We start from the raw sequence: 24,505 nt of genomic DNA, 5'->3' as shown, positions 1-24,505 counted from the left end.
CTGTTTCTATTGTAATGAGCAGCAGCCTAGAGAGCAAGTATCTAGGGATTTCAAGGGCTGCTGGGAGTCATCATGGAACAAGTAAATACATGCACTGTGTTAGGGTAACTAAAAGCAGAAACAGGTGCATGTATATTTGCATTTACCAATGCTAGGAGTATAGTAAATAAATTTGATGAGCTTGAAATGCTAGTCAAGACATCAAAGGCAGATACTGTCAGGATATCAGAGACGTGGTGTCACACAGACATAAGCAGTACAGAAATGTAAATTGGGGACGACAATGTGTACAGAAAGGATACACAGGATAGGACAGGAAGGGAGGAGGGGTTATGCTGTTAGTTCAGAAACACATAAAATCTAAGAAAGTGCATCCAGCTGACATGGGTGGACAGTGCAATGTTGAGTCTGTTTGGTGTGACATAAACACTGGGAAAGGTAAAATGAGACTAGGCATATGTTATAGGCGTAATGACGCTGATGAGTACAATGAAAAGTTGTGTAGAGAAACAGAATGGACCAGTAAATCAGAATGTCTTGTAATGGGGGATTTTAACTTTTCAGATATTGACTGGAACTTGTGGGTTGGTCACTTGCATGCTAGCAAGACCTTTGTGGATTTATTGGATGATTGTTTTCAACATCAGCATGTTCGGGAGGCAACTACAGGGAGTAATACTCTTGATCTCATTATCAGTAGTGACTCTTCATGCATTAAGAATCTGCAGATAAAGGAACCACTAGGTGACAGTGATCACAGTGTGTTGAAGTGGGATTTACTCAAGGAGGTAACTACCATCAGAGGTAAAGGGAAGGGTTTTTGTTTTCGTAAAGGCGACTATGATGGTCTGAGACAGTATTTAAATTCTATACAGTGGGACCAACTGATGATGTTACCAACAGCAAATTCAAAATGGGGAAGCATTCAAACAATTTATCTTGGAAGCTACTAGGCTTTACATACCAACTAAGAAATGCTGTTCAGGGTTTACGCCTAAATGGATGTCAGACGAACTAATGAGACCTATGGCAGAGAAGAAAAATGCATGGGATACATATAAATTAATGGGTGACATGGAAGGCTATAATAGATATAAGCTGGTCTGTAACCAAGTCATGGAGGAGATTAAGCAGATTATGAGAAATCCTTGGCAAAGGATGCAAAGAAAAACAGCAAAGTTTCTTTACCTATGCAAACTGTAGAAGGAAAGGGATGAATCAGATTGGTCCACTGGATATTGATGGTTCAACTGTTGATGATCCTGCTCAGGTGGCTAACAAACTAAATGAGTATTTTGCATCTACGTTCACACATGAGGAGTTATTCAGGAAAGGGAATGCCAGAGGTGAAGTAAACTCTAGCAGTGAGCTAGATGATTTTGTAATAACTGAGAGGAAAGTGGAGGAGAAATTGTTGAGGATAAACATAAAAAAAGGCACCCGGGGTGGATGAGATCTATCCAGTTATATTAAAGGAGGCAGCAAAGGAAGTAAGCAAACCCTTAACCATAATTATGACAGCTTCTTTGGACTCAGGGGAGGTACCCATAGACTGGAAATGTGCAAATGTGATCCCAATTCACAAAGGAGGATCAAAGGCTGAAACAAGTAATTATAGACCTGTGAGTTTAACTTGTGTTCCAGGAAAATTAATGGAGGCACTGCTTAAAGAAGCACTGCAGGATCATCTAGACAAGACTTCAGCTATAGCTTGGACACAGCATGGTTTTGTTAAGGGAAAATCTCACCTGACCAATTTGATTGGATACTATGATGCAGTCACAAAAGAACTCGATGCAGGGAATAACTTTGATATTATATATTTGGATCTTAGAAAGGCTTTTGATACTGTTGCACATGGAAGACTGCTGCACAAATTGGAGCAGTGTGGATTAGGAGGCAAATTGCTGCTATGGATAAAGGGATGGTTGAGTGGGAGAAGACAGAGAGTGGCAATCAATGGACACTGCTCATCGTGGATTAATGTTATTAGTGGAGTCCCTCACGGTTCAGTGTTGTGGGTCCATTTTTGTTTTCTGTATTTATAAGTGATATTGATGATAGTATATCAAGCTTAATGTCCAAGTTTGCAGACGATACAAAGGTTGGCAAGGTTGTTAAGGACACTACTGACAGTATGCTGCTGCAACAGGATCTGGAAAGGTTGAGCAGATGGGCTGAGAGGTGGCAAATGAAGTTTAATATTGACAAATGTAAAGTACTACATAGGGGAAACAGTAACCCCAGAGCAACGTATCAACTCTGTGGTACTACACTGACAGTGGTAGAGAATGAAAAGGATCTGGGGGTAATTGTGCAGTCAGATATGAAGTTTTCTGAACAGTGCAGATGGACTGCAAGAGTAGTTCATGGTGTCTTGTCAATGATATACAGGAATTTTTCTAGCAGGGATAAGGAGGTGATTATTCCCTTGTATAAGGCAATGGTCAGGCCACACCTTGAGTACTGTATACAGGTCTGGAGGCCTCATTTCAAGAAGGATATAGAGCTGCTGGAAAGAGTACAGAGAAGGGCAACAAGATTAGTGAATGAAACAAAGGGTTGCTCTTATGAAGAAAGGCTTAAGTTTTGGAAATTACAGTGTCTGGAGACTAGGCACCTGCGAGGTGATCTGATAGAGGTGTATAAAGCCTTGAATGGTTTGTGCATGCTCAATGCTGATGGAATTCTTCCTCTTGTTCAGAATAATCACCTGAGGGGGCATAAATTCAAATTGAGGAAAGACAGATGTAGGATAGATGTGCGAAAATTTGCCTTTAGCCAGCGGGTAGTTGGAACAGACTTCCATCCATTGTTGTGGAAGTTGATAGCCTAAATAAATTTAAGGCTCAGCTGGACAGGTATTTTGAACAAACGGAGGGGTGAAATGGGAGTGGTGTTTTTTTTTTTTTTTTTTTTTTGGCTGATGCTGCATAAGCTTGCTTTCTTGCATCATATGCCTCTACTAATGCTAATGATAATGCTAACAAAAGCCTTGCTAGTGTACGAGTGACCAACCCGCCAGTTACAGTCAATATCTGGGAAATTAAAATCCCCCATTATAATACAATCTGATTTACTGGCCCACTCTATTTCCTTGTACAACTGTATGTTGTACTCAGAGTCATTAGGCCTTCAACACACCCTACTCTCTTTGTTGCTTTCCCAGAGCTTATGTCACACTAATCTGAATCAACATTGCATGTCCATCTATGTCAACTGGATGGACTTGTTTAGATTTTAAGTGTTTCTTACCTAACAGCACAACCTCTCCTCCATTCCTATAGACATTGTAATCCCCAAATTCCAATTTTTCTTTCCTTATATCTGTGTGACACCACATCTCTGATATCCCAACAATATCTGCCTTTTGATGTTTTGACCAGCACACATTCATCAAGTTTATTTACCGAACTCCCATCATTGGTGTACACGCACGTATACATGCACCTGTTATTATTCTTAGCTACCCTAACACAGCCAATTTATATACTTGTTCCGCAATGATTCCCAGCAGTCTCTAAAATCCCTGGCACCTTGTTTTTCAGGCTGCTGCTCATTCCAATAGAAGCAGTGCAAGAATCACTTTCACTTCTGCCAGCGGCTAGTGTTAATCTATTAGTCCGTGTATCCCCTCAAGCTAGCAGGTTTTCTGATCCCCCTAACACTGCCTCCATAGCATCAGCAAATATTCTTGCACCCTTTCTATTTATGGGTATCCCATCCCTGTAGAATCAGTCTCTTCTGTTAACAAGCACAGACCAGGCTCAGAAAAATTCTACCCTATGAGACTTGCACAATCTCTCTAGTGTCGAATTAATTGACAACGCTCTCATCATATACTCCCTCCTATCATGTCTGGGCAGAATCTGGGCACTTACAAATATCTGAAGATGATGCAGGCTCACAAGTCAGAACACAAGGTGATTAATGCCCACTTGACAAAGAAATAGAATCAGAGACTGAGAAGCCTGTTAAAATCAAAGCTGAATGGTGAGAAAATGATTACAGTCATAAACACTTATGCAGTCCCAGAAGCAATGTACTCATTCAGGATCATAGATTTGACCAACCCCAAGCTGGAGGAGGTTATTGTTTGTTGTTGTTTGTTATTTGGAGCATTTGCAACTAAGGCTATATTGCTCCGTGAATATGCAGTGGTCATTCCCTGACTTTTCTGCATCCTCCGTATTTGGTGGTGATGGCTCGAACCCCGGTCTAATCAAGAAGCGTGTGCTACACACTGCTGTTCCTTCCCACCTGGCTATGGAGGCGCCATCTGGAGGAGGTTATGAGGTCTACTAAAGTAATGATGACTAAGAGCCACCAACACCACCTGAAGTCGGCCATCAAGAAACTGACCATAGCCCATAAAGGAGACAGGGGATTGACTGACCTCACTGAACAAGAGAAGAAAGTGATTAAGATCCTGCAGAATTACTTCCAGGAAAACACAGCACCAATCTACCAAGCTATGAGAAAGATAAATAAATGGCACACAACACTCAACTTTAACAAGGAGACTCCATTTGCATAGACAGAAGAAACAAAGACAGAAAGATTGATGAAGAAGGCACTCCATGGCAAACTGAATGACATCCACTAAGACTACATAGATAAGACAGCTTCTGCATAGCTCACTAATAGGAGGCTCTTCCCCAAGACTGAAGGATTCATGCTCTCCATCCAAGATTCATGGAGTAACAAATGACATGTGTCGACAATGTTACTCTGCTCCAGAAACAATCCAGCACAACACTGCAGAATGCGGGTGATCACCCAGACAGAGTATACTCTCAGACATGACCAGATCACAGGATAATATATCAGAAGCTAGGACAAAAATATCATTTGATCAAAGAAAGTGTAACATATTACAAGTACGAACCTCAGGCCATACTAGAGACCTATACTCACAAACTATAATGGGACCATGCCATATTAATGGACATGATGGTCTCACACAACAGAACTGACATATATCTCATTGACAAGGAGGAAATGACTACCTACCTGATCAATGTAGTAGTGCCCAATACCAACAACCTCCAAAAACCTATTAGGAAAAGTAATGATCATACCATTCCAGTGGCATGGCAGTACCTATCAGCAATAGGTCTTCCTATTGCTGATAGGTACTGCCAGAGAATAGCTACACAGAACTGCAGAAAATGGAAATCTGAACACCTCTAGGGTAGTAACACAGTTTCTTGACAACAGTAATAATAATAATACAAGTAACTGGAGTAACCAGACACAACCAAGCACCCCGTGCACTTGGTACCACTACTTATAAAAAGGTAGAAAAAAATCCCATAAAAGAGAAAAAGTTTTATAATAATAATATCTATTAGAATTATGTAACTATGAATTCACAATAAACTTCTTAAGTTCCAACCTGCACCATCAATCATGTTTTAAATGGAAAAGGAACTGCATAAAAAAAAAATCCATGTTAGTGTACAAAGTGCACCACACTCCTACTCATCCATGTGTTATTATCCCCACTGAGCTTTGTTTGCTACTTTGACTTCACTTGCTCCATGACACTGTGCATTGAAAGCAAGAGTACAGGGTAACTTTTTAGATAACAAGGCTGCTATTTCTAAAGATATTATTCATTATTATAATTAAATATGATCAGAATAAATAAATTTTTAGATACACCATTTTAAACTATTCCTCCTCCTTTTTTTTTACCTCAAGTGTTGGTTGCACGCATTACAACACTGCACTGGTTTGTGTGACTTTAATGCTGCATCTGCTGCAGAGTTTCTCTACATAAAGAATCTTAAAATCCATAATAGGCAAGTAGAATGGTTACAACTTATTTATTACCTTTTATATTAAAATGCATTAACCATATTTAACAATTAATAATAATAATAACAAAAATATATTTAATAATAACAAAAATATATTTTTAATAATATTTTAAAATATTAATCATTTTAGCCATTAAATATTAATATTTATTGGCAACTTTAATCTATATATTTCTATCACCTATTCATTCATCCATTCTATTCTATTCATTATCTATACAGGGTGTCTCAAAAATATTGGTATAAACATTTAGGGGAGGTAGGTAACATCTAAAGGAATGTGAATCGCATAGGAACCCATAACAGGAAACGTCACCGTAAGTCGGTACACGGCGCTGTTCATCAGTTCACTAGAGGGAGGGAAATTTTCTGGTTTACTCATTTAAGCAGTACTCGCCGCACAAAGGGCATGCATCGATATACGAACTGTGAGCTGGCTGACATGCACCTGGTGTATGGATTAGCAGAGGCCCACATGGTGTGCGGCCCCATGTGGCACAATGTCGCTTCGCAATAAATGTGTGGGCAGGTATGTATCGGTGACTGCTTAGTCGGCCCATACATGTTACCATCCCGCATGAACTCCGCTAAATATCGGATCTTTTTTGAACAAGTTCTACCAGAGTTACTTGACGATATTCCAGCAAATGTGAGACGCAACATTTGGTTTCAACATGACGGAGCGCCTCCCCATTATGGAAGGTGTGTTTTTCATGACCATTTCAACAGGTGTTATGGGGTGTCAATGGATTGGCCGTGGTGGACCCGTTGCCTGGTCCCCACACTCACATGATTTATCGAGCCTTGATTTCTTTCTATGGGAGGCCCTCAAATCTATTGTGTATGAATCGCCTGTGGAGACAGAAATGGATCTCGTGGCAAGACTCGTCTGCGCTGCTGCTACTGTCAAATAAACTCCAGGTGTGTTCGACCGTGTCCGCCAATCCATGCTGCGTCAGTGTCACGCATGCATCACGTCTCATGGTAGAACCTTCGCGCATCTGTTGTAACATCATGAAATGCATCCATCTCGTACTTCATTGTTAATATTACGTCAAATAAATGTTTGCCACTAATTACTGTCTTGTGTCATTTCTGCTTCTTGTGCCTCTGCTACTACTTTCCCATGATGTTTCTGGTTATGGGTTCCTATGTGATTAACATTCCTTTAGATGTTACATACCTCCCCTAAACGTTTGTACCAATATTTTTGAGACACCATGTATAGTTCAATGATAACTGAACAATTTTTTTTTTTTTTTTTTTTTTATGTGAACCCCAAACACGAGAGGTATTAGAACCTATAGTACTTAGTACCGTGCTTGGGTTGGAGGTTGAGAACACGAAAGAAGGTATTTGTTGACATTGGACTTGAACTTCTGTAGATTGTAATTTTCAGGAAATACGTATGAAGGAAGGTTGTTACAGAAAACAGCAGTTGAATGAATAAATGAGTAAGATGAAAAGTTGGTTCTGTGGGTTTGAAGTTGGACAGTAAATGGATGTTGGCTGGTGGCGGCACATCTCTGGACTGTTTTGAAAGAGAGAGTGGGAATTATAGAAGCCAATTCAGAAGAACAGTGCCCATGGAAGTATGTGTAGAAAAGGCTTGCAGCAGAAACAGTATGTCTATGAGAAAGCAAGTGGAGAAGACTCTGTTAGAGATGAATCATTAATTAATCTAACTGCCCTCTTCTGAATGGAATCAAGAAGCCTGAGAGAGATTTTGGGGACACCACCCCAGATGTGGGAACAATATTCCATGGCAGGGCAGATTAGCGATTTATACAGAGTGAGCAGCTGTTTGGAAGAAAAGTAACGCCGAGAGCGAAAGAGAAACCCAAGTTTTTTAGATGCAGAGGAAACAATATTTGTAATGTACTTGTGCCAAGAGAGATTGGAAGTCAGGGTAATCCCCAAAAGAGATATATCATTTTGCCTAGAAAGCAGAGTGTGACTAAACATAAGCATAGGAGCAGAAGAATCCTTTTTGCGAAATATAAGATAAGACTGAGTTTTAGAAGGGTTGAAATCTACTAAGTTGTCTTTGCCCTACTGGAGAATTACCTGAAGATCGGCATTTAAGGAATTGGTAGCAGATTTTCGAGAAGTTGAAGCTGATTGAGCAGGACAAGGTTTCTCAAAATGGAAAGTGGAATGCAGTGTGCTATCATCGGCAAAACTATGGATAGGATTTCCAGTCAATGGAAGAAGGTCATTAATATACAAGAAGAAAAGAGTGGGGGAAAGAACTGAACCTTGGGGGACACAGGCATTAGTGGAGAAGTTAGAAGACAGAGAGCCATCTACCATCACCCTCAGTGAGCGATAAGAGAGAAAACTAGATAACCAATTACTAAAAACAGTTGGCAAACCATAAGATGGAAGCTTGTGTAGGAGACCTTTATGCCAAACACGATCAAAAGCCTTTGAGATGTCAAGAGCAACTACTTGTGTTTCACCGAACCTTTCCACTGAATTAGTCCATAAATGGGTGACATAAGCCAGAATATCACTAGTGGATCGCCATTGACGGAATCCATACTGGCGATCGTTGATCAGACGGAAGGTTTCTAGGTAGTTTAAGAGTTGGCGGTTAATTGATTTCTCCATTACTTTAGAAAGAGTAGAAGTAATTGCAATGGGACGATAATTGGATGGAAGGGATTTGTCACCCTTTTTAGGAACTGGCTGGATATGAGCAAATTTCCAAGCAGAAGGAAAAACAGCTTTGGAATAAGAAAGTGAAAAAAGGTGGCAAAGAATAGGAGTAAGTTCAGGAGCACAGGTTTTGAGAACAAGTGGAGAAATACCATCGGGACCTGGAGCTTTCTTAGCATCAAGATTCATCAATATCCTTTTGATGGAAGACCACAGGAGGCATTGAATGGAGCATGTTAGGAATGTTGGGAGGTGTTTTACCAAGATCATTAATACATGAGCTGGAAGAAAAATGGGGTGCTAGCAGGTCAGCTTTATCCTTGGCTGAAGTGACAACAGAACCATCTGGTTTGGACAGAGGTGGGAGCACAGATGGGGAAAAGTTGCGGCCAATAGCTTTGGCAAGAGACCAGAATGCTCGGCTACCATTAGGGCAAGAAGCAAGTTTTCTACTCTTAGCCTGTTCAAACTCTAGTTTGGACTGATTAATAACTGCTTTACAATTGTTGCGAGCTTTGGTGTAGGCAGAAAATGAAAGTGAAGAATTAGAAACAAGCCAATTACGATATGCAACATTCTTCTCTTGAACAGCCTTAGCACATTTATTGGAAAACCAAGGTTTAGATAAAGGACGAGATTTTAAAGTGGAGTGTGAGATAAAGGATTCCATTCCTGCAAGAATAATTTCACTGACACGATCTGAGCAAACGTTGACATCAGAAGTTTTGAAACAGTAATCCGACCAAGGAAAAGAAGAAAAGAAGTCTCGCAGGTCATCCCATTTTGCATTCTTGTAATGCCAAACAACACGAGGTTGGGAATAGCCATGAGATAAAGGTTCCATTGGAGAAGAGACAATCACCAAGTTGTGGTCTGAAGTGCCTAATGAACCTCTCACTTCGACCATGTACTTAGAAGGGTTGTTTGTGAGAAAAAGAACAAGCATATTAGCTGTATGATTAAGATTGTCTGGTATTCTTGTATGTAAATGAACAATCTGTGCTAGGTCATTAGTAATTGCAAAAGCCTCAGCATCTCGAACTGCTGGGTCGGTGTGACTAGAAAACGGAAGCCAGCTGGGGTTGTGAACATTAAAATCACCAAGGAAAATTACCTCACTGTTAGGAAAGTTGGACTGGAGAAAGTCAAGTTGCAAAGAGAGGAAGTCAAAGAACTCCAAGTGGTTAGTGGAGTTGGGAGAACGGTAGAGACAACAGATGAATTTGACACAATGAGGTAGAGAGATTTTAAGCCAGAGAAGATCAAAGAGAGGATATTCCAAATTGCCAAGTCTCTGACAGGGAATATCAGAACGGACATATGCACAAGTACCACCTTTGAGCGAATAATTTGGGCATCTGAGATGAGCAGTCGTTGAATTAACTGATAACTGAGATTCTGTCAGAAAAAGTACATGGGGTTTGGCAGACTGCAAGTGGAAATGGACATTGTTGAGATTAGAATTCAGACCACGTATATTTGTGAAATGAATTAGGAAGTGTTTGGGAGGTTTAGATCTTTTTGCAGATAAGCTTGCTCTATTAGTTTGACAATTCATGGTGTATTCAATAGTAAGAAAAAGTGGGTGGGACATGCTGTATGAAGTAATGAAATTTTTGGATATGGCATACACATGGTAAGAATATACCCAGATCCTTGACATAACGTGGCCTTGACAATGCTCCCCGCATACACACTACTTGGACTCCCTCCAGTCACTATCTGGTAGAGTAGAGGTAGCAAGATTATACACTAGCTGATCCGGAAGCCTCCTAGAGAGTTACCAATAGGTTCGGTCCTGTGTACTAACTAGTGGCCGGCCTGTGAACACCGTTTTAGAGCCGTACCCTTGAAATATAAGGAATATTGGATCTCGCAACGACGTTCATCATAACCTCAAAAGTCATCAATCATACTGCATGATGAAAGAGACAGGGAAGAGTTGACCGGAACTTAGCTCTAGAGACTAAACATGGGTTCCACCACTTCAAGCCTCCAATAAGCAAAGTGATGGTATTTCACCAGTTGATGAGAGTCATCTACCTCCTAGTACTGCCTGGTAACATAGAGGGGCGGCATTCCTCCATGTGGTGTGGGCGCCACACCTCGACCCCTGCTTACGTTGGTTCACACCTGGCTGGCCACCCACCATGTACTTGTGCATTGAGGTTATACCCAGGATTACTAACAGTCCCACCATCGTGAAGGTGCAAGCAGAGGATTTGGCTATACTTAGTTGATAAAGGTTAAAATTTGGTTACTTAGTTGATAAAGCTTTAACATGAGTGAACTATAACAAAAGAAGAGCATACTAATTAACTCTACTAGTTCAAGTGCAACCAATCAACAAACATGATTATGATGTAAAAATTTGTATTATATATCTTGCAAAAAATGAAGATCACAGAAGTGTAAAGGTAATTCATAATAAAAGCATGATATCACAGTATTTTGAATATAAACAAAAAAAAATGTTTACAGTTGGCATGGCAACTGCAGTAAAAGCAGTTTAACAACTTCATAAGCAATAGCATTAGTAGAGATAAACGATGCAAGAAAGCAAGCTTATGCAGCATCAGCAAAAAAAAACACTCTCCGATTTCACTCCTTCATTCCGAAATACCTGTCCAGCTCAGCCTTAAATTTATTTAGGCTATCAACTTCCACAACAAAAGATGGAAGTCTGTTCCACCAATCACCTACCCGCTAGTTAAAGGCAAACTTCCACACATCTATCATACAACTGTCTTTCCTAAATTTGAATTTATGCCTTCTCAGTTGATTATTCTGAGTAAGAGGAAGAATACCATCAGCACTAAGCATGCTCAAACCATTGAAGGCTTTATACACCTCTATCAGATCACCTCGCAGGTGCCTACTCTACAAACACTAATCTGCAAAATTTAAGCCTTTCTTTGTAATAGCAAACCATTGTTCCATTCACTAATCTTGTTGCTCTTCTCTGTACTTGTTCCAACAGTCTATATCCTTCTTAAAATGAGGCCTCCAGACATGTATACAGTACTCAAGGTGTGGCCTGACCATTGCCTTATACAAGGGGATAATCACCCCCTTATCTCTGCTAGAAAAATTCCTGTATATCATTGACAAGACACCATAAGCTACTCTTGCAGACCGTCTGCACTGCTCAGAAAACTTCATATCTGCTGCACAATTACCCCCAGGTCCTTTTCATTCTCTACCACTGTCAGTGTGGTACCACACAGTTGGTATGTTAGTCTGGGGTTACTGCTTCCCATATGTAGTACTTTACATTTGTCAATGTTAAATTTCATTTGCCACTTCTCAGTCTATCTGCTCAGCTTTTCTGGATCCTATTGCAGCAGCATACTGTAATTAGTGTCATTAACAACCTTGCCAACCTTCGTATCATCTGCAAACTTGGACATTAAGATTGATATATACCGTCATCAATCTCATTTGTAAATACAGAAAACAACAATGGACTCAACACTGAACCCTAAGGGACTCTACTAATAATATTAGTCCACAAAGAGCAGTGTCCATTGATTACCACTCTCTGTCTTCTCCCACTCAACCATCCCTTTATCCATAGCAACAATTTGCCTCCAATGTCACACTGCTCCAATTTGTGCAGCAGTCATCCATGTTCAACAGTATCAAAAGCCTTTCTAAGATCCAAATATATTATATCAAAGTTATTCATTGCAACCAGTTCCTTTGTGACCACATCATAGTATCCAATCAAATTGGTCACACTAAACTTCCCCTTAACAAAACCAAGCTGTGTTCGAGCTATAACTGAAGTCTTGTCTAGATGATCCTGCAGTGCTTCTTTAACCAGTGCTCTATTAATTTCCCTGGAACAGAAGTTAAACTAAAAGGTCTATAATTACTTGTGTCACCCTTTGATCCTTCTTTGTGAATTGGGGGGGGTCTCATTTGCACATCTCCAGTCTATTGGTACCTCCCCTGAGTCCAAGGAAGCTCTCATAATTATGGCTAAAGGTTTGCTTACAACCTTTGCGGCCTCCTTTAATATAACTGGATAGATCCCATCCACCCCAGGTGCCTTTCTTATGTTTATCTTCAATGATTTGTCCTCCACTTTGCTCTCAGTTATTACAAAATCATCTAGCTCACTTCCAGAGTTTAATACACCTCAGGCATTCCCCTCCCTGAATAACTCCTCATGAGTGAATGTAGATGCAAAATACTCATTTAGTTTGTTAGCACCTGAGCAGGATCATCAACAGTTGAACCATCGATATCCAGTGGACCGATCTGATACATCCCCTTCTTTCTATAGTTTACATAGGTAAAGAACTCTTTGCTGTTTTTCTTTGCATCCTTTGCAAAGATTTCTCATAATCTGCCTTTGCCTGCCTAGCCTCCTTTGTGACTTGGTTACAGACCAGCTTATATCTCTCATAGGCCTCCATGTCACCCATTAATTTATATGTACCCCATGCACTTTTTCTTCCCTGCCACATGTCTCATTAGTTCATCTGACATCCATTTAGAGCTAAACCTTGAACAATATTTCTTAGTTGGTATGTAAAGAGTAGTAGCTTCCAAGATTAAATCTCTTTGACTGCTTCCCATTTTGAATTTGCTGTTGGTAACATCATCAGTTGGTCCAACCGTATAGAATTTAAATACTGTCTTAGACCTCTGTATTCGCCTTTAAGAAAGTAAAAACGATTCCTTTTACCCCTGATGGTAGTTGTCTCTTTGAGTAAATCCCACTTCAACACACTGTGATCACTGTCACCTAGTAGTTCCTTTATCTGCAGATTCTTAATGCATGAACAATCACTACTGATAATCAGATCAAGAATATTACTCCCTCCAGTTGCCTCCCAAACATGCTGATATAGAAAACAATAAATCCTTGCTAGTGTGCGTGTGACCAACCCACAAATTCCAGTAAATATCTGGGAAATTAAAATCCCCCATTATAAGACTCTGATTTACTGGCTCACTCTATTTCCCTGTACAGTTTCTTATTATACTCATCAGAGTCATTAGGCCTATAACACACTCCTACTCTCAATTTTGATCCCAGTGCTTGTTTGTTTGTTATTTGGTTTTTAGGATTTTTTTTTTTTTTTTTTTTTTTGATTTGGTAGTTGTTGGCGCATCGGCTTCTGTGGCCATATTGCACCTCCCAAGGTTTTTGCAGTACTTTGTTCCAAGCCCGAGGCGGGAATCGAACCCGCGACCTTTGGGTTGCCGGGCAGGTACTTTACCCACTCGGCTAGCCCGGTCGGCTGGTTTTTAGGAGCATTAGCAACTAAAGTCATACTGCTCCTGCGTTATGCGGTGGTCATTCCCTGACCTTTCCGCAACCTCCGTATTTGGTGGTCACAGGCTCGAACCCCCGGTCTAATCAAGAAGCGTGTGCTATGCACTGCTGCATCTGCCCACCTGGCTACGGAGGTGCCCCCAGTGCTTATGACACACCAAACTGACTCGACACTGCACTGTCCAGCAATGTCGACTGGCTTCACTTCCTTGGATTTTGTGTTTCTTAACTAATGGCATAACCCCTCCTTCCTTCCTATCCTGTCTATCCTTCCTGTACACATTGTACTCCCCAAATTCCAGTTCTGAATTCCTTATATTTGTGTGACACCACGTCTCTGATATCCCAACAATATCTGCCTTTGACGTTTTGACCAACACTTCAAGTTCATCAAGTTTATCGGCTGAGAGCTTGATGGGACCCCTCAATTTAGATCCTTTGAGGGCATCCACCCTGTTCTTCAAGCTCTCATATAGGCCCATTACTACGCTGAATTGTTGCCTGATCTCCTTACATCGCGTACACACAAAGACTTGGCAATATCATGTCCCATACCTGATTGCTCTGCAAGCATCAAACAAGCAGTGCATTTTAAAAGGTTGTGATTCTGAGGGCAACTGGCCCCCCTCAGTTCTCCCCTGAGCTACAGCACTCCCATTAGCTTGAGCCTTTTGCTTTGTGCTCTGGTCTGAGTCATGATTTCAATTCAATTTCAATACAAAATTATAAGCCTAAACTTATATTCCAATGCAGTTATAACACTATGTATATGTATCCCCCCCCCCCCAGTATAGAATATTATCTCCAAGTTTCATTATATAATTCTGTATCAAGTTATGTATTAATTAACAATGTTACGTTTGTAAAATCTAAGTCGTTATATGTATTTAGTTAAAAAAGTCCAATTTAATTGATAATGAAATTTAACAAGATTAATAAATTTTACTGATTAATCAATAATATGATATACTATACTATACTAAGCTAACTCTGTCTAGTACAGGATATTGTATACATTGTATTGTATAACAATGGCAGCAAGTTACAAATGGTAAATCTATGGACACTAAGTATTACTTAACTTCCAAAATCTCGCTATCTAAATTCAGAATAAACCAAGGATCTTGACTAGGTCTATAAGCTATTTATTTAATTGTAATTATTTTACTGCAGCCAATATACTAATAAGTGGAACCTGCGGTTAATATACTTGGATATACACCTAGGATCCCATCCAGCCTAAAATAATTCATATGCATTTATTAGTTTAAATTTGTTTTAATACAAATCTCCAGTATCCATAAGCTTTGTACGGAGAGTTGAGGTTTGTAATATTTATCTCACAGCAGCACCCTACTACATTTTTTTGGGATCTATTTACAGAAATAATTAGCATCAAAGGTAAACAGAAGGGATTCTGTTTTTGTAAAAATTTTTACAATGGTCTTAAACATTTTTAAATTCTTTTCAATAGGACTAACTGATGTTTATAGCACATAAAAATATCAAATGGGAGGAAGGTACATAGGAAGTAATTCTAGAAAATAATAGCTTTTTATACTAATAAGAAAGTACTGTTTAAAGTTTAAATCAAAATCAATATCAGATCAAATAATGAACTTATTAGCTTAACAGTGGGATATAGACTCCTGTAGAAAATAAAAATTTGACTGTAATAAAGTTATTCAGGAGGTTAAGAATGCTAAGGCAGATTATGAGAAGCCTGGCTAACAGCACAAGAAAGGTACAACAAGGGTTTCTTTGCTTATGTTAAAACTAGAAGGAAAGGGATGAACTACATTATTCCACTTGATATGAATGCCATAAATATTAATAATTCTCTCCAGTCACTAACAAACTGAATAAATATTTTGCATCTACATTCACATATGAAGAAGTTTTTAGAAATGATCATACCAGTTTGGGAGTTAAATTATTTTGTGATAACCAAAAAGCATCTGGAAGAGGAATTGTGGAAGCTTGAAGTGAACAAAGCACCAGGGCTGATGGAACACATCCAATTATATTAAAATAAGCAACAAAAGTGCCCAAGACTCTTTTAGCTATAATAATGAGAACATACTTAGATTTATTGATAAGTCTCTACAGATTGGGGATGTGAAAATATTTTTCCTATGCACAACGATGGGTCAAAGGCAGAAAGGATTAAATGCAGATCTGTAAAGTGTGGCTTCTATTCATGAAAAAAAAAAAATGGGGTCAATAATTCAAGAAGCAATGCAAACGAGAGGAATCCTGCTATAATGCAATCGCAGCATGGATTTCTTAAGGATAGGTCATGAGGTCATTACAAAGGAACCAGATGCAAAAAAATAATGCTGACACACATACTTAGATTTTAGTAAAGCTTCAAGCTTTTGATACTATTCTACAAGAAGGACTGCTGTATAAATTAAGGGCAAAAGTAACTGCAATGGATAAAGGAATGGCTAATTAGTAGGGCAGGGGGAATAAATAGCCACTTGCTCCTCCTGAGTTGGGTTGGACAAGGTTCATTGTTGCCACCCCCATTACAGTTTTAATGTCTACAAAGTTTCATAATTAATTTCCAGTATTGGGTCCACTGCATGCATGTCAAAACATGTACAACTGTAATGCAGAATGCAAGGTCATTTGTGTATGGTAAATCATTTTTAGAGGCATTCCCTATCTAAAACCAACTATTTAGAGAAGTTCAACAGGAACAGGGTCATCACCCCTCCTACTGTCTTAACCTCTTCAAGTCATAGGCTATTAGCACCCACCTACCCCACAGGACACATGAGCTTCTATCAACTAACACTTCAGCTCTTCTAACAACTCATTTCAAGAAGTCCAGCATATCCCACCCAAACTCTTCTACTTATGCCTACAGCCAGTCATTCATCAAGGTCTTGAGAATCTCCAGAATGACACCATCCCAGCCAGAGGAACAGATCTGACAAACAACTGCTATCTTGTGATGTTACCAATAAACCAAATAACCCAGCAACAATCAATCCTTTGTCTGTCTTCCTTAAGCTAAACAGAGGACTAAGTTATAAGACCATTTTAATTTCAGTTTTCTCCTAGGACAGTCAATCTATCAGCCATGTTTTGTTCACCATACTATTGTTTTATAATTTTATTTTTGTGATTACGTAATTAGCTTTCTTAAATTTACTTAATGTCCAGTGAAGAGGATCTCCACAGAAAGGTCAGTATATGTGGAAAGAATAAATCCAGTTAAAATGCAGTAGTCTTGCCATTTTTTTATTACTAGAAACTGCACAGAGACTATCATTCCAAATATATTGTCAACATTACCTTCATTTGTGATTTTGACAGTGCATACTTGTGGAGTTTTCCACAGCAGACTCTGACAATTCATACTGGAAACACCAAGTTTCATCACAGTTTACTACTTTTTGCAAAAACTCACTATTTTCTTCAGCTTCCTATGAATAACTAAAACAGATGTTGAGACTTCAGTGTTTCCTTTCATCACTCAAAGCCACCAATTTTCACAGGAAGTTTCCTCACAGACAAGGTTTCTTTCACAGTGAGTCTGTTTGTGTAGTGAGTCATCATTTTGATAGTTATGAAATGAATGTGAAATCATCTATATGAACAAACCAAATTCAACTACGTATTTCAAAATTTTACCAGTCCTGTGAGTGAATTACCACTTTGTGTATCACAATGGACATTGTTCCAACCTTCTTTAAACAGTTTGTGTTAATCAAAAATTCTTGTTCTTAACATTAATTCAATCACTATATTATAATTTTCTTTTAACCGATCAAGAGCTCATTTCTAATTTTTTGCTTTTTAACTGCAGACAAATTTTTATAATTCTTTGTTCTCTATAATGGACAATCATTTTTAAAGCAACACAAAACAATATGATGTCTATTTCCACAGTTGCTAGCATAAAGCAGACTGGTTGATCTCCCAAGTAATACAACTGCAAGTGTGGAAACATTTATCACCAACGTGTCCTTACAATGATTCCTCCGCATCTACTACCACAGGTCACATGCAAAGTTCAGTCTCGTTACTGAATCCTAAAGATGAGAATCTAAAGAATCATTCCCAAGAGGTCTGTCATAATTATCAACCACAGAAACATCATAATAAGAAAAAAATTAAAATTAAAACAACAGAAGTGATAGATTTTCCATAATATTTCAGTTTAAAAAGAAAAAAAAGAAGTATTTTAATTAAATAATTAATTCAATAAAAAAAGGAATTAATATAAAAAAATTACTTACTTTAGGAGCTAGAGGACTTAAAAATGGTCTAGTATCTATTACAGGAGAAAGTGGAGCTGATACCATGTCCTAAAAAATATATACATAATTTTAATAAAGTTTTTAAAAATTTTGGTATAAAAGATGTAAAAAAGATTGATGCTTAAACCAAGTTTACATTCATTAATAATAGCAAAGCATACATACATCCTTTTGCTATTCTAAGGCATTAAAAGCAAAGTTTGCATTACAAAAAAAGTAATTATTTTTCTGAATGGCACTGAGGAACAGAAGTATACAGAAAGCAATTGCTTACGGAGCAATATATGGAAATAGAAAATATGTAAAAGAAAGGAACGTATGGTTTGATGTTTGAAAGGGTGAGAATTTAAGAGTAGTCCAAAACAGAACACAACTGATGATGAAAATAGAAATCATTAAAAGATGAGGATATACTACACTGAATATATAAAGGATTTATATATTCAGTGTAGTATGATCCAAACTAGATTTTGAATAGGCTACAAATATAAAACTTGCTTTTTAACCAAACGGTAGTCAATAATTCTTGTCTCTTGCCAAAGCTATTGGCCACAACTTTTGCCCATCTGTACTCTCCCACTCTGTTAAAATCTGATGAGTCTATTGCCATTTTGGCTAACAATAAAGCTGACCTGCTTGCATCCTACTTTTCTTCTAACTCTTGTAGTGATAATCTTGGTAAACTCCTACCATTCCTAGTATGCTTCACTCAATGCTTCCTGTGATCGTCCCTCAAAAAAATGTTAGAAGAATTTTGAACAATCTTTATGCCAAACAAAAAAAAAAAAAAAAAAAAAAAGCTCCAAGGCCTGATAGTATTTCTCCATTTTTTTTTTACTCAAAAGCTGAACTCTTTAGCTTACTCCTGTTTGGGTTGCCTTTTTACACTTCCTTATTCAGCTGGTGTTTTTCCTTCTGCTTGAAAATTTACTCATATCCAGTCAATTCCTAAAAAGGGTGACAAAGCCCTCCCATCCAATTATTGTCCAATTGCACTTACTTCTACTCTTTCTAAAGTAAGGGAGAAATTCATTAACCGCAAACCTCTTTAATATCTGGAAACCTTCAATCTGATCAATGATAGATAGCCAATATGGATTTCATCAGTGTCAAATCACTGTTGATATACTGCCTTATGTTACCCATCTATGAGTAAATTCAATGGAAATGTTTGGTTAAACTCAAGCTGTTTCTCTTGATATTTCAAAGCCTTTTGATTGTGTATGGCATAAAGGCCATCTAAATAAGTGTCCATCTTACAGACTGCTGGATGTTTTCTGTAATTGAGTATCCAGTTTTTTTTTCGACCAGTCACTGCAGGTGATTTCGGATGGCTCTCTATATTCTAACTTCTCCACTGATACTGGTGTTTCACAAGGTTCAGTTTCTCATCCCACTCTTTTCCTCTTGTACATTATTGACCTTCCATTGATTGGATCCATCCATCCATCCATAGTTTTCCTGATGATGGCACATTGCAGTCCACCCTCCAGTTTGAAAAACCTTGCTTTGCATAAACAGCTTCAACACTTCTCGAATATCCTCTTGAATACCCTACTAGCATTTCCTTAAATGCTGATCTCCAGGTATTTCTTCACTGGGGCAGTGATAACTTAGTTAATTTCAATTCCTCTAAAACTCAGTCCTGTCATAGCTTGCAAAAAGGATTCTCCTATGCTTATTTTCAATGACACTCAGATTTCAATACAAAATTGCATATCTCTATTAAGAATTACCTGACTTCTAATCTCTTGTGGCATAAGTGCATCACTAATATTGCTTCCTCTGCATACAAAAAACAGGTTTTTCTCAGTGTTGCTTGTGTTCTATTAAACAATAGTCACTCTGTACAAATCTCAAATCTGATCTACCATTGAATATTGTTTCAACATCTGGGTCAGTGCTCCAATAACCTCACTCTCTCAGGCTTCTAGACTACTCCATTCAAAAGAGGGCAGTTAGGTTAATTAATGACCCATCTTTTACAAAGTCTCTCTCTTAAACATTCTGTCTCTGCTGCATGCCTTTTCTATAGATATTACCATGGGAACTGTTCTTCTGAATTGGATTATATAATCCCCCTCCCCTTCTGAACCTATCAGCAGCCTTTTATTTTCAAACTTCAGACTCATGAAATCAACTTTTTTTCTTCCTCGTTTATCCTCTCTACTTCCATTTTCCAGAAAAACCCAGACTGTATTTCCCCAAAATTAAAAACTACAGAAATTCCTCAAAATTAAAAACTACAGAAATTGAATGTTAGCAAGTATCTTGTCTTCTCAATCTTCAACATACCCATTATACTGGAGGACTAGTGATGGGTCTAAAGGGTATTTACCCCTCATATTTCTAATTTTATCCGAACCAACTTTTGAATTTGTCAATTCAGTTACAGATGATGCAAAATGGATGTAAGATTTCCTCTGACACTTAACATGGTGAACTTGAATATAGCACACTTAAGTATTTTTAAGATTTTCATTAGTGGAAATTTGGAAACAATGAAATGAGTAGCAACATGCAGGAGAAGTTTTTACAGCTCCAGCAAATCTAAATTTTTCTTAAATTTTTTTTCCGTTTTATTGACTTAATTGGTATGTTAATTTATCTTCTAGAAGTAGCTTTATAGTCCTAGTCATGTTACTTAGTTTATTTTGAATTTAGATAGAGATTTTGTAGGATATTACTTAGTATCGGCAGAACCTTGTACCGTTTGAAACTTGCTGCCATTGTTATAGTATATTAAATCAATATGGAATAGCGTAACATATATCTTGAACTTGATAGCGTAAGGTACAACATAAATCTAAGTAGCGTAATACATAGCACTGTATTAGGAATCTGTTAGTTTAGTATAGTATTGTCAACTAATCATATAAATTTATAAACCTTATTAATTTTCGTTGTTAATTCAACTGTATTTAAAGTTAAATCATGCCCCAGACTAGAGCAGCAAAGCAATGTGCACAAAGAGCACGAGTGCTGTGGCTCAGAGGAGAACCAAATGGGGTGATTCTCCAATGCATCACAGTCTAAAAAAAATTTGCTAAATGTGAAATGTTTGTGGACATCTCTGGAAAGGGGATGTGATCCAGCCATGGAAAATGACTTTGTGTGTGTGTGTGTGTGTGTGCTAGGTGCAAAGAGTGTCAAGAAATTAGGCACCAACTCAGCATTCTGATGGGCATCAATGAGAGTTTGAAGAGTTGGGAAGATGCCCTCGAAGAAATTAAAATGGGGGACACACCAACTCTCAGCTGCCCAACTCAAAGCAAGAGCTCACTCTTGTGCATCAGGCAATATAGCAGCAATCTTCAGGGCAGTATGTGCTGATCCCACATGAGCTAGTTATTGTCAGTAATTCAATTGTCAGGGGAAATGGGAAATATATTGTGCAAAAAGGATACGTGGAATAGTACCAGGGTTTCTCTGCCAGGGGCAAAAGATGATGAAGTTCTAGAGCAGATATCATCTTTTAAGAGCATAAAAGGTGATATTGTTGTACACGTTGGCATTAACAACATTAAGTGTAGGAGATCTACAGATTCAATTAACAAGTATGGGTCAATGTTCAAAAAAAGTTGCGAGTTAGGGTTATATTTGAAAGTGTCTGCAATTCTGCCCAGACACGATAGGAGGGAGTATAGGATGAGAGCCTTGTCAATCCATTCCGCCCTGGAGAGATTGTGCAAGGCTCATGGAGTAGAATTTTTCTCAGTGTGGTCTGTGCTTGTTATCAGAAGAGACTGCTTCTACAGGAATGGGATACACTTAAATAGAAAGGGTGAAAAAATATTTGATGATGCTAGTGAGGGAACATCAGGTGGGGTAGAAAACTGCTAGCTTGGGGGATTCACAGACTAATAGATTAACAGTAGCCGCAGGCATAGGTGGAAGTAATCCTTGCACTGCTTCTATTTGGAATGATCAGAAGTCTGGAAAGCAAGTTGCTAGGGATTTCAGCAATTGCTGGGAGTCATCGTGAAACAAGTAAATACATGGGTTGTGTTATGGTAACTAAGAGTAAAAACAGGTGCATGTATCTTGCGTGTACACCAATTCTAGAAGTACAGTAAATAAATTTGATGAATTTGAAGTGCTGGTCAAGATATCAAAGGTGGATAATGTTGGTTGGAATATCAGAAACATGGTGTCACACAGATATAAGGAATGCAGACTGTACAGAAAGGATAGACAGGATAGGAAGGGACGAGGGGTTATGCTGTTAGTTAAGAAACACAAAATCTAAGGAAGTGCATCCGGTTTATCTAGATGGACAGTGCAATGTTGAGTCAGTTTGGTGTTACATAACCACTGGGAAAGCACAAATGAAGGTAGGAGTTTGTTATATGCCTAATGACTCTGATGAGTACAATGAAAAACTATACAGAGTAATACAGTGAGCCAGTAAATCAGAATGACTTATAATGGGGGATTTTAACTTTCCAGATATTGACTGAACTTGTACTTTGGTCACTCACACACTAGCAAGAATGTTGTAGATTTATTGGATGATTGTTTTCTACAACAGCATTTGAGAGGCAACCAATGAGAGTAATACTCTTGATCTGATTATCAGCAGTGATTATTCATGCATTAATAATTTATGGATAAAGATATCACTAGGTGGCAGTTATCACAGTGTGCTGATGTGGGATTTACTACCATCAGGGGTAAAGGGAATGGTTTTTAAAGGTGACTACAGTGGTCTCAGAGATTTTTAAAAATCAATACAGTGGGCCCAACTGATGATGTTACCAACAGCAAATTCTAAATGGAAAGCATTCAAGGAATTAATCTTGGAAGCTACAAGGCTTTTCATGCCAACTAAGAAATACTGTTCAAGGTTTATGCCCAAATGTATGTCGGATGAACTATGACACTCGTGGCAGAGAAGAAAAATGCATGGGATGCATATAAATTATCAGACGACAAAGAAGCCGATGGTAGATATAAAAAGTATTATCAACCCAGTGCAGGATGGAAGCCTCCTCAACAATTCATGTTGAGGGAAATGGACCATAATCTGCAATGCTGGTCCAGTGCGGGTTGGCAGATTGACTGTATTTAGCAGTCAGGGGCTTGAACCCTGGTCTACTCAAGGAGAGTGTGCTACTGCACTCCCGCTACCGCTCCTCCGTATCCAAGTGGTCAGGAGCGGGTGTGCTACTGCACTCCTGTTCCTGACCACTTGGCTACGGAGGACATGTATAGTAGATATAAGCAAGTCTGTAACCAAGTCACAAAGGAGGTGGTTAAGGCAAGCAAAGGCAGATTACAAGAAATCTTTGGCAAAGGATGCAAAGAAAAACAGCAAAGCTTTCTTTAATCATATAAACTCTAAAAGGAAGGGAATGAATCAGATTGGTAAGCTTGATATTGATGGTTTGACTGCAGATGATCCTGTTCAGATAGCTGCCAAACTGAATGAATATTTTGCATCTACATTCACACATGAGGATTTCTGATTTCTGTAGGGATAACAGAAGCTTATTAAACTCTAACATGGAACAGAAATTGTTTAAGTTAAACATAAGAAAGGCACCTGAGGCGGATGGGACCTATCCAGTTATATTAAAGGAGGCAGCAAAGGAAGTAAACAAACCCTTAGCCATAATTATGCCAGCATTGCTGGACTCAGGGGAGGTCCCCACAGACTTGAGATGTGTAAATGTATCTCCATTCACCAAGGGGGATCAAAGGGTGACAAGAGCAATTTAAAATCACACGAGAAGTTAAACTAACAGTCCTGTTAGTTTAACTTCTGTTCTGGGAAAAATAATGGAGTCACTGGGTAAAGAAGCATCACAGGGATCACCTAGACTGCAGTAATAATTCAGACAGCATTGGTATGTTAAAGGGAAGTCTTGTCTGACTGATTTAATTGGATAGTATGACGTGGTCACAAAGGAACTGGATGCAAAAAATAATTTTTATATCTTTTTTTTTTTTTTTTTTTAATGAAAACGCCAAACACGAAAGGTATCAAAACCTATAGTACTTAGTACAGTGCATGGGTTGAAGGAGAAGTATGGGAGGAGGGGGATAACAGAAACTTTGCTCTAGAGACTAAACATGGGTTTCACCACTTCAAGCCTCCAATAAGCAAAGTGGTGGTATTTCACCAGTTCATGAAAGTCATCTACCATCTACTTTGATTTCAGGAAAGCTTTTGATACTGTTGCACATGGAAGACTACTGTACATATTGCAGCTGTATGGAATTAATGGCAAGTTGCTACAATGAGATAAAAGGATGGTTGAGTGGGAGAAACAGAGAGTGGTAATCAATGGACACTGCTCATTGTGGACTAATGTTATTAGTGGAGTCCCACAGGGTTCGGTGTTGGGTCCATTGTTCTTTTCTGTATTTATCAATGATATTGATGAAGGTATATCAGGCTTAATGTCGAAGTTTGCAGATGATACAAAGGTTGGCAGGGTTGTTTACGACAG

At 38.6% G+C, this 24,505-nt stretch overlaps 1 protein-coding gene across 1 annotated transcript in view; it reads right to left on the bottom strand.

Moving 5' to 3' along the window:
* Nucleotides 1-24,505, bottom strand: part of LOC150088463 (serine/threonine-protein kinase Genghis Khan-like) — a 905,682-nt gene that overhangs the window by 373,178 nt on the left and 507,999 nt on the right. The window contains exon 26 of the mRNA XM_090370169.1: nt 18,030-18,098. Within this exon, the coding sequence (XP_090226295.1) occupies nt 18,030-18,098 (69 nt within the window). The remainder of the gene's footprint in view (nt 1-18,029; nt 18,099-24,505) is intronic.

The sequence above is a fragment of the Mastigoproctus giganteus genome, chromosome 3 (genome assembly GCF_048544385.1).
Source record: "Mastigoproctus giganteus isolate SK-2022 chromosome 3, ASM4854438v1, whole genome shotgun sequence".
Taxonomy (NCBI): Eukaryota; Metazoa; Arthropoda; class Arachnida; order Uropygi; family Thelyphonidae; genus Mastigoproctus; species Mastigoproctus giganteus.
The sequence above is the reverse complement of the archived record's forward strand: the minus strand, read 5'-3'. Positions and strand labels throughout refer to the sequence as shown.